The sequence below is a fragment of the Heterodontus francisci genome, chromosome 6 (assembly GCF_036365525.1).
Source record: "Heterodontus francisci isolate sHetFra1 chromosome 6, sHetFra1.hap1, whole genome shotgun sequence".
NCBI lineage: Eukaryota > Metazoa > Chordata > Chondrichthyes > Heterodontiformes > Heterodontidae > Heterodontus > Heterodontus francisci.
This window is the reverse complement of record NC_090376.1, coordinates 97330680-97340945: the sequence shown is the minus strand read 5'-3', so window position 1 is coordinate 97340945 and position 10266 is coordinate 97330680. Positions and strand designations below refer to the sequence as shown.

Here is a 10266-nt window from a genome sequence, read left to right as displayed (position 1 = left end):
CTAGAAATTACAGTCAGAGAACATCTTCCCACTATATTTACAGGATTGCTATGTGAGAGAGTCATCCCTTTTGGAAAATACAAGGTTTTCCACATAATTGACTACATAAGACTCTAATTCTATCATAATACATGGTCAGTAGTTGTAATGTGCAAAGTACAATTGCACACTACATGCTAGGATAGAACTCTATACATATGCCTGTTTACTTACATCTGAAAAGCTTCACATCCCTTATGGTTGTCCTTTAATGTTAGGAAGGAACAGGCAGTAGCTTCCACTTTCTGCTAATATTGAAAATGTAATACTAAGTTTTCAACATATCTAAGAGATCACTCAAGCATTTTGTTAAAAAATCTAGCGAAACACTTAACAGAAGTTTTACTTTACCCGGTGCTAAAGCCCAGTGAAGTGTCATGCCACAACAAAAACAAGAAATGCTGGATTCACTCAGCAGGTCTGGCAGCATCTGTGGAAAGAGAAGCAGAGTTAACGTTTCGGGTCAGTGACCCTTCTTCGGAAGGTTCCGAAGAAGGGTCACTGACCCGAAACGTTAACTCTGCTTCTCTTTCCACAGATGCTGCCAGACCTGCTGAGTGAATCCAGCATTTCTTGTTTTTGTTTCAGATTTCCAGCATCCGCAGTATTTTGCTTTTATTGAAGTGTCATGCCACTTTGCTTTAGTGCATTTGAGAGTAGGATTAAAATCTGACAACTGCCAAAACATCTTTGTATCAGTGTGTAAGTAGAGGCACAGCTTGGAGCTCGATTGTCAAGGTCTGGAGGGAAAGGAAATTTACCCATCTGAGTCATTTACTTTTTAAATTAGGTCAAAATAGTTTGGAAATAGGTGGCTGCTTAACATGTATTTACAGAATGTGGCATAGACAAGAGGTAATTAATACTAAATACTGACTGTTTAATTTCACACAATAGAACAAATAGTACTTGAGTGCTGGTTTGACGAGTGCTGGTTGGAGTTGAGTGATGGTTTGGCTTTCCATCATCTGCTTGCTTCTAGTTTTCAACCGTTTTTAAATACCAAACATATTTTGACACCGTCTCCTAAACACAAATATATAAGCTCCTTAGTGAGAAACTAACAGGTTGCTGGATGTCTAACTGTGAAAAAGTAAACTTTATTCTAACTTTTTACACATGGAGTTTTTATTTAATCAGTTTCATTTTTATCATTTTAAAAATAAATAGTCATTTACAGACATAGAATCATCTTATAGTTGCAGTAAACTTATACAAACAATGCTCACAAATTAAGTAATTTACACAAATATTGTTTTTCATAATCTTGTCAAATAATTGCATATAGTTTAAACTCCATTTCCATATTCCAGCTTGACGAAAAGTGAAACAAAATCAATTAATCACCTATTTCAGGTTGCTTGAGTTTTTTGTTCAGTATCAGTAAAGCTCAATTACTGTCAGAAAGGACACTTGAAGGGAAAGAAGTGACATGCATAATGTCCAAAACCTAATATAACATTTGGTGATGTTACTTGTTCACTATTGCTGCTTTGTCCGATCTATGTAGCTTCGCTCAACAGTTTCTGAATTGAAGGCAGCCTGAAATGACAGACAGCAGCTTTATATATTCTTGAAAAGCAAAGCAATCTATAAATACTTTAAAGAAAATCTTAAATTCAACAATCTTGAGCATTTTTTGTACTTCTCGAAGAGGGCAGGTCCCTCTTAGCTCCCACTATTTGGCAGAGTGATACAAAAAGCTGTCAGGTACTAAAACTAATTATAGAAGAACATAGGTGTGGAATATATTACAAGAAGACCAGTATAGAACAGGTTTGATCTACCAGCTGACCTTTAACTATCCTTTCTTGTACATTTGTAATCACTTTTGTTTTTTATTACCAAAATAAAAAAACTTGTGACCCAGACCAATTTATCCAAGTTAATAGCAGTGTACAATTTTTTTTTAAATAGAACTTCATAGAGGTCTGAAAATCTAAGGTCATCTCATTATTAAAGCCAAATACAATTCTCAAACACAGATGTTGCAGTCATACCTTATTTTTTTCTGGTTCCTTGGTTAGCCAAAGAAGGAAGCAGTCATTGTCTTGGATCTTTTCTGTTCTTTATCACTGGAGTTTGAGGTCCAGCCGTTTTGCTTTTATGAAATGAAGCATTGGGATCAATCACAGATCCAGCTGTGCACATTTATGTTTTTTAAACACAATGACAATGCTCAGTTTTGTAAAGAAAACACTAGTCTTACTCTACATGATGTAGTTTTGTTCTGTAAACAATATATTAGTTGATTGTTAATCAGATTGGAACTTTGCAACTTATAAATCCTTCATACCAAACACATCTGAAACACAAATGTTGGTAACTTCAAAGTACTGTCCAAGTATTACTTGTAAACAATGGGTTGATCAGATAATTGATCAGTTATACCATACCACTTATAGAACTAAATCAATTATTCACTGATTTCTTCTCTACGTATATGAAGCTATTGTTTTCTTTAATGGGATCTCAACCTCAGCAACACTGTATTCTTTATTTCTGTGCTTCCTTTTTCTGAGTGAAATGTAGCACACCAAAGCAAAAACCAAGGCGAAGAGCCCAAAGCATAAAGCTGATAGTGCTACCAACACATTCTGGCATGGAAATATTTCCAGTTCTGTTTGAATAGGGTCAGTCCTCGTCACTGGTAGGCTTTCCTCTATCCTGATGTCGGGATCTTTCCTCAGCAGGTTTTCTATGTAGCTCTCATTGCTTAATGTTTCATTGACAAAAAGGTTGACTATAACTGTGGTGTGAAGTGGTTCTGGGTATCCATGATCACTAACTTTGACTAGCAATCTGTACAGTCCATGATCATTCTTCACCAAAGCTTCATGCAATGTGATGTTACCAGTGCCTGCATCAATGACAAAAGTCTCTGGACGGGGTCCTCTGTGGCCAATGATGCTGTAAGCAATAACAGCGTTCATTCCAGTGTCTTTATCAACAGCATATACTTCAGTAATGGAAGAGCCAGGAACTGTAGATGGGAGCACCAGAAGAAAAGAGAGGTTAGACTGAGGAAACAAGACCAAAGGTGGGTTATCATTGACATCTATCAGAAGCACTGTCACTTTAGCAACAGTAGACAGAGCAGGCTCTCCTCCATCCATAGCTTGAACCCATAGAGTGTATGAACTCTGCTGTTCCCTGTCCAAGGGGGCATTCGCCATGAGGTTCCCCTTGCCTGTATCTATGACAAAGTGCTCACTACCATTGAGTATGGACAAGGCCACCCAGCCATTATTTCCAGCATCAGGATCGATGGCCCCAATCACACCAATCTCACGAAAACTCGGGTAGTCTTCAGGAACAAAGAAATTGAAGTCTTTGTTGATGAACCTAGGGCTGTTGTCATTGGTATCGAGGACAGTGAGGAGGATGGTGGCAGTGGATTCTCGGGGTGGAGACCCACCATCTATAGCTCTGATGATGAGTCTGTACTTTTCCTGTTCTTCCCTATCTAAGGATGTTGACACAGTCAAACTCCCAGTGAATTGATCCAAAAGAAAAATGGGAGGCACATTCGGGCCCAGAAGGTAAGTGATGGTCCCCATTTCTCCACTGTCAGTGTCTGTAGCCTTCATTTTAATGAGAAAGCTGTTTGGATGGTTGTTCTCTTCAATGGTCACGTCAAGCACAGGGTTGGTGAAGATGGGGGAATTGTCGTTTTGATCTATGAGTTGTACCTTGATGTGGGTCCTATGAGTTAACCTCTTGGCGTTCTCTGCCACTACAGTCACTTCATACTCCTGCTTGACCTCGTAGTCCAGAAGCTGCGCCGTTTCCAGTAGATACTCGTCCGGAAAGTTGCGGTAAGGAGCCAGGCGGAAAGGCCCTGCTCCCTCCAGGTAACAGCGGACCGGCTGCTGCTGCTGCTGCTCGGTGACCGTGAAGAAGGCGATGGGGGTCCGGACAGGCTCGCTCTCCTTCAGGTAAACCACCCCCTGGGCCTGCAGCGCGATGTAGCGGGGGCTCAGCACCGGAGGGCTGGAGAGAAGCCGCACGATGGTCACTCGCACCGCAGCCGTGACCGGGATGCAGCCGGTGCCGGTAGCCAGCACCGTGAGCCGGTGGAGCTGGGCAGTGTTCCCCAGGATAGGGGCGGCCAGGCGGATAATGCCTGAGCTCCTGTCCAGACTGAAGAGTTTAGTGGAAGTTTTGGGCACCCTGTCCCCGTATGAATAGACGATGTGAGCGTTATAGCCCAGGTCCGGGTCCCGGGCCCGCAGCCGAGTCACTTCAGTACCGACAGAGGCGTTTGAGTAAAGGCTCAGGCTGAGCTCAGGCTCCGCGAACTCGGGGCAGTTGTCGTTAATGTCGGTGACCGACACGGTGAGAGTGGCGGTGCCGGAGAGCCGGGGAAAGCCGCCATCCTCAGCTATTAACTTCATCACATAGAGATCCCGGAGCTCCCGGTCCAGGGACAGCTCCAACACTAACACCGGTACCGCTCCCGGCTGGCCGCTCCCCCGCTCCTCGGTGACCAGCGAGAAGGCGGCCTGGGCACCTTCCAAGCGGTAACTCAGCTCCCCGTTAATGCCCAGGTCGGGGTCCTCTGCGGGCGGCTCCAGCGGATAACGGGAGCCCGGCTCGGCGTTCTCCGCCACAGATACGCCGATACTGGCGGCCGGGAATCGCGGCGAGTTGTCGTTGACGTCCTCCACCAGGATCCTGATCTTGAGCAGCCTGAAGATGCGGGGAGGCAGCACAATGACATCCAGCAACAGCGAGCACTCCGTGTCCTCCCGGTACTCGGGGCACCGCTTCTCCCGGTCCAGCACCGAGGCCGAGGTCAGCAACTCGCCCGTGTCCCGGTTCAGATCCACGAAGCGCCCGTCCCCGGGCTGCGACGCCAGGTTGTAGGTGACTCCCGGCTCCGCCGAGCCTCCCAACTTCAAGTCGGTGGCCAGGTTCCCGATGAATGTCCCGCTCGGTAACTCTTCCTTCACTCGGTAAACCAGCTCGGAGGCCAGGCTGCAGCCGGCAAGGAAAAAAATACACAGGAGCATACCCTGTTACAAAATAAATACATATTAGTTCCAAAAGTTATTTCAGGTAGCAAAATGAGTCATTAAAAAGGATTAAAAGTGATTGGAATACATCTCCCCATTTAAGACGATAACACACACACTCAAGTTAAAGTTGGAAAGTTATTTTAGTTGTGGTGAGACAAACGTGTTGATACTGCAAACTGTCATCCAATTCCTCAAAAACTATCTTGATTCAGGGCAGTCGGTCATACCTGGACCTTTGGATGGTTCACTGGACATCGACTCCAGCTCTGCTTCATGCTGACCGAAGTTTCAGAGGGCTCCGAGCCCCAGAACAGTCCTGTTTTGCTGTCCTGCCCTTCAGTTTCCCTGCACTCTGTCCTCCACCCGTGCTTCTCATTCTCACTCCGGATTAATGAATGGGAAATTGGTGCTGCTCGTCACTCACCGCCACGCCCACTCTTATATGCAAATATTTCTCACTTTTTAACTCGTCGAGCCAGTATCTGCAGGATTGAAGCACAAAGCTTGAAGTACATGAGACAGTAAAGCTATATACGGACAATTAAAACACATAGGTACAGTTAACTATAAAGGGACAATTACACCACATAGGAACTGTCCAATTATATAGAGAGTTAAAAGTCCAGAGGGACAGTGAATCTGTAGAACAAAAACAAAACCTTGCATTTAACCATGGTAAAACATTCTTCACAGGAGCATGACATAAGAGGATAATAGGACTGGTGACCAAAAACTTGGTCAAAGAGGTAGATTTTAAAGAGCATCCTGAAGGATAGCGAGGCTTATGAAGGGACCAGAAGGCACGGCCACCAACAGTGAAGTGATTAAAATTGGGGATGTGCAAGAGGCCAGAATTGGAGGAGCGCAGAGATCTTAGATGGTTGTAGGGCTGAAGGAGATTACAGAGACAGGGAGGGTTGAGGCCATGGAACAGTTTAAAAACAAGGATGAGAATTTTAAAATCGAGGCATTGCTGGACTGGGAGCCAATGTAAGTCAGCGAGTACAGTGATAATGGATGAATGGGTCTTGATGTAAGTTAGGATAGGGGCGGCACAGTGGCGCAGTGGTTAGCACTGCAGCCTCACAGCTCCAGCGACCCGGGTTCAATTCTGGGTACTGCCTGTGTGGAGTTTGCAATTTCTCCCTGTGTCTGCGTGGGTTTTCTCCGGGTGCTCCGGTTTCCTCCCACAGCCAAAAGACTTGCAGGTTGATAGGTAAATTGGCCATTATAAATTGCCACTAGTATAGGTAGGTGGTAGGGAAATATAGGGACAGGTGGGGATGTTTGGTAGGAATATGGGATTAGTGTAGGATTAGTATAAATGGGTGGTTGATGGTCAGCACAGACTCGGTGGGCCGAAGGGCCTGTTTCAGTGCTGTATCTCTAAACTAAACTAAAGTTTTGAAGGAGTGCAAGTTTATGCAGGGTGGAAAGTGGAAGGTTAGTTGTATAAACTATAGCAATGGTTAAACTATACATGGGCAATTAAAGTATATAGAGACAGTCAAATTACATGGGAAAAGTCAAACCATACAGGGAAAACTAAACTATATAAGGACTTTCAACAAAATATGGGAAGTTAAAATACAAAGGGACAATCAAACTCTATAGATACAATTACACATGGACAGTTAAACTATTTAGGGGCAGTCAAATTTGCAGCTATGAGAAAAGACTGGATCAGCTAGGGTTGTTTTCCTGGAACTGAGGAGGCCGAGGGGTGACTTAATTGAGGTGTATAACATTATGAGGGGCCTAGATAGAATGGAAAGGAAGACCTGTTTCCCCTGGTGGGGAGGTCAGTTACCAGGGAACACAGATTTAAGTTGATCGATAGAAGGATTAGAGGGGACATGAGGAAAAACTTTTTCACCCAGAGGGTGGTGTGTGTCTGGAATTCGCTGCCCGGCTCGGTGGTGGAGGCAGAAACACTCAATTCCTTTAAAAGGTACCTGGACATGCACCTGAAGTGCTGTAATCTGCAAGGCTATGGACTAGGTGCTGGAAGGTGGGATTGGGTTGGGTTGCTAGTTATTTCGGCTGGCATGGACACGATGGGCTGAATGGCCTCCTTCTGTGCTGTAATTGTTCTATGGTTCTAGGAGCAGTTAAAGTACATAGAATCATAGATCACACAACATAGAAGTGAAGTCATTTGGCTCATTGAGGCTCCTTGAAAGAGCTATCCAATTAATCTCATTCCCTTGCCCTTTCCCAATAGCCCTGCAAAATTTTTCCTTTCAAATATTTATCCAATTCCCTTTTGAAAGTTATTATTGAAGCTACAGTAGTGTTCCACCACCCTTTCAGGCAGCGCATTCCACATCATAACTCACTGCGTAAACAAATTCTCCTCATCATGCCTCTGGTTCTTTGGTATATGAAGAGTTCAAATAAAGCACTGCCACTCGTTAGAGTCATACCTTGCACAAAGGAAGATGGTTGTGATTTCTGGAGGCCAATCACCTCAGCCTCAGAACATCACTGCAAGAATTCCTCAGGGTAGTGTCCTAGGCCCAACTATCTTCAGCTGCTTCATCAATGACCTTCCCTCCATCATAAGGTCAGAAGAGGAATGTTCGCTGATGATTGCACAGTGTTTAATACCATTCAAAACTCCTCAGAGACCAAAGCATTCCATGTCCGCTTGCAACAAGACCTGGTCAACATTCAGTCTTGGGCTAATAAGTGGCAATTAACATTCACACCACACAACTGCCAGACAATCTCCAATAAGAGAGAATCTAACCATCTCCCCTTGACATTCCACGGCATTACCATTGGTGAATCCCCCACCATCAACATCCTGGGAGTTACCATTGACCAGAAACTGAACTGGACCAGCCATATAAATACTGTGGCTACAACAGCAGGTCAGTGACTGGGAATTCCGCAGTGAGTAACTTGCCTCCTGGCTCCCTAAAGCCAGTCCACCATATACAAGGCACCAGTCAGGAGTGTGATAGAATACTTACCTAGATGGGTGCAGCTCCAACAACACCCAAGATACTCAACACCATCCAGGACAAAGCAGTCCGCTTGATTGGCACCCCATCCATGAACTTAAACATTCACTCCCTCCACCACCAACACATAGTGGCAGCAGTGTGTACCATATACAAGATGCACTGCAGCACTTCCCAGAGATTGGTGGAGGCAGGCTCATTAAATATTTTTAAGGCAGAGTAGATGAATTCTTGACTAACAAGGGAATCAAAGGGTATCGGGGGTAAGCAGGAAATTGGAGTTGAGGCCCCAAACAGATCAGCCATGATCTTATTAAATAGCAGAACAGGCACGAAGGGGCTAATTTGGATGTTCATATTTTCGTAACATCAGGACAGGTAATGTTGCTCAGTTGGTGTCTGTGCATTCAAAGGATAAATGGGAGAACCCTGAAATCAAGACCAACTGCAATTAGATAATATAATACTTGGACATCGGGCTGGATTTTGTGTGGCCCCTTGAGGTGGAGGGGAACGGGGTATTGCGACAGGTGGTGGAGGGCCCCTTGCCTCCCTTTCACCAAGCTATCTTCCGGGGGGCGGGGGGGCGAGGGGTAGGTGGGTGGTGGGGATAGGCCGATGATGGCCTTCCTGTCCAGAGGCCAATTGAGACCCTTAAGTGGCCTATTGACGGCCAATTAAGGGCCTCGTCCCGACGTTGCTGGATCTTGCCAACCAGGCGGGGGTCGGGGGGGGGGTCCTCTGTCACACGGGCTTGGGGGTGGTGGTGTCCCTTCTCCGTGGGCAATTTGTGGTCCACAGAGGACCCCCACCAAGAATCAGTTTACCCCCTGGCACTCTCCTCTTGCTGGACTGTAAGACCACCCTTGTCCCCCTCGCCAGGGCCTTCTGGTCTAGCCCCAGCGACCCCGCTTCACCTACCTCTTGTCCTGAGTTCCAGCGCTGGGCCTGGGTCCGAGGCCTCTGCAGTACCAGCAGCGACCACTACTCCCGGTGGTGTTGCTGATACTGCTGAGCTGCCGGCCCTCTGCTTAGCCAGCAGCTCATGAAGGCCTCCTGAAACTTTGATTTAAAAAGACTGGAGGATCACCCTTTGCGGTTGGGATGGGGGGATTGGGGGTGTGGGGGGGGGGGGGGGGGCATCGGGGATGCGAAAAGGCAGAAGCGGGGCTCCCCCTGCCTTTTTGGCCCGGCACCAGGAACCCCGCCTCCAGCACAAAATCCAGCCCTTCAAGTTAAAGGCCGGCTCAGGTTTGCAAATGAAACCCAATCTGAGCCCAACAGAACCATATCCGACACGGCCCGAGTCCTTTCATTTTTTCCCATGCCCGACCCGACCCGACCATCAGTTAACATAGCTTCCGTTTTTCACTTTGTTGCTTATCTGCACAAGCTTAAACAAACTGTAATGAAACAACCTTTCAAGTCCAAAAAGTACATTAACATTGGAGCCACTTACCAGAGGTGGTGACAGAGTGTGTCCAACCTGGGTCCGAGCCCAAATGCCGGATCCAGAAGAGCGACCCGACCTGACCCAAACCTGACACATGTTGTCGAGTCATAGAAACATAGAAAATAGGAGCAAGAGTAGGCCATTCAGCCCTTTGAGCCTGCTCCGCCATTCATTATGATCATGGCTGATCATCCAACTCAGTAACCTGTTCCCGCTTTTGCCCCATAACCTTTGATCCCTGCAGAAACATATAGGTCACGTCGGGTTTGGGTTGGGTAGCCATGCTCTACTTCAAGTAGAAAATGGTCATTAGTTACATTTGATTCTTTTCTTAGGTTTAATTGCTAATTTTCTACCTTTGCAATCTTATTTAACTCCTATGATTTATTCAAAGTGCCAAATTTGATATAAATAGCACAAAGTAGATTTTATACCACAAAAACATATTGAGCTGTAATGGTGCTATAACTGCATTGTATATGGGACTATTCTGCCCCTAATGTGCAACAAGTGGATCTGCACTGATGCAAATAATCCCAGCTCCAATGAATAATTAAAAGGAAACAGACTAAATAACTCTTCAGATGTTATTACAATTGTGCAGGCAGACGGAGGCTCCAAGTATGGACAAAAAAGCAATACGTGTTGGCAATACACTTAATCCAAAGCTTTTTTGAGAGAATTATATTTATTCTTTATTTTCCAGCTAACTCCTCCATTCTACTGTATGTTCTTGACTCTGGTTACTACGGCAGCCTGGGTTCTCCTCTCCTCCAGCTACATA

At 45.4% G+C, this 10266-nt stretch overlaps 1 protein-coding gene across 3 annotated transcripts; it reads right to left on the bottom strand.

Annotated features, from left to right (window-relative positions):
- Positions 1-1241: 1241 nt before the first annotated feature.
- Positions 1242-5432, bottom strand: LOC137370995 (protocadherin-20). Of its 3 annotated transcripts, none has more exons than XR_010975156.1 (3): positions 5288-5432; positions 2040-5057; positions 1242-1581 (listed from the first exon to the last, which is right to left on the bottom strand). XR_010975156.1 is itself a non-coding variant. In XM_068032900.1 (2 exons), the coding sequence occupies exons 1-2, from the start codon at positions 5333-5335 to the stop codon at positions 2475-2477; spliced, it is 2631 nt and encodes an 876-aa protein (XP_067889001.1). In that variant the 5' UTR covers positions 5336-5432; the 3' UTR covers positions 1999-2474. The 3 variants fall into 3 exon arrangements, 1 of the variants encoding a protein (XP_067889001.1); XR_010975157.1 differs by having other exon boundaries at positions 2040-2140; positions 5288-5354; XM_068032900.1 differs by lacking the exon at positions 1242-1581 and having other exon boundaries at positions 1999-5057.
- Between the last annotated feature and the right edge of the window lie 4834 nt (positions 5433-10266).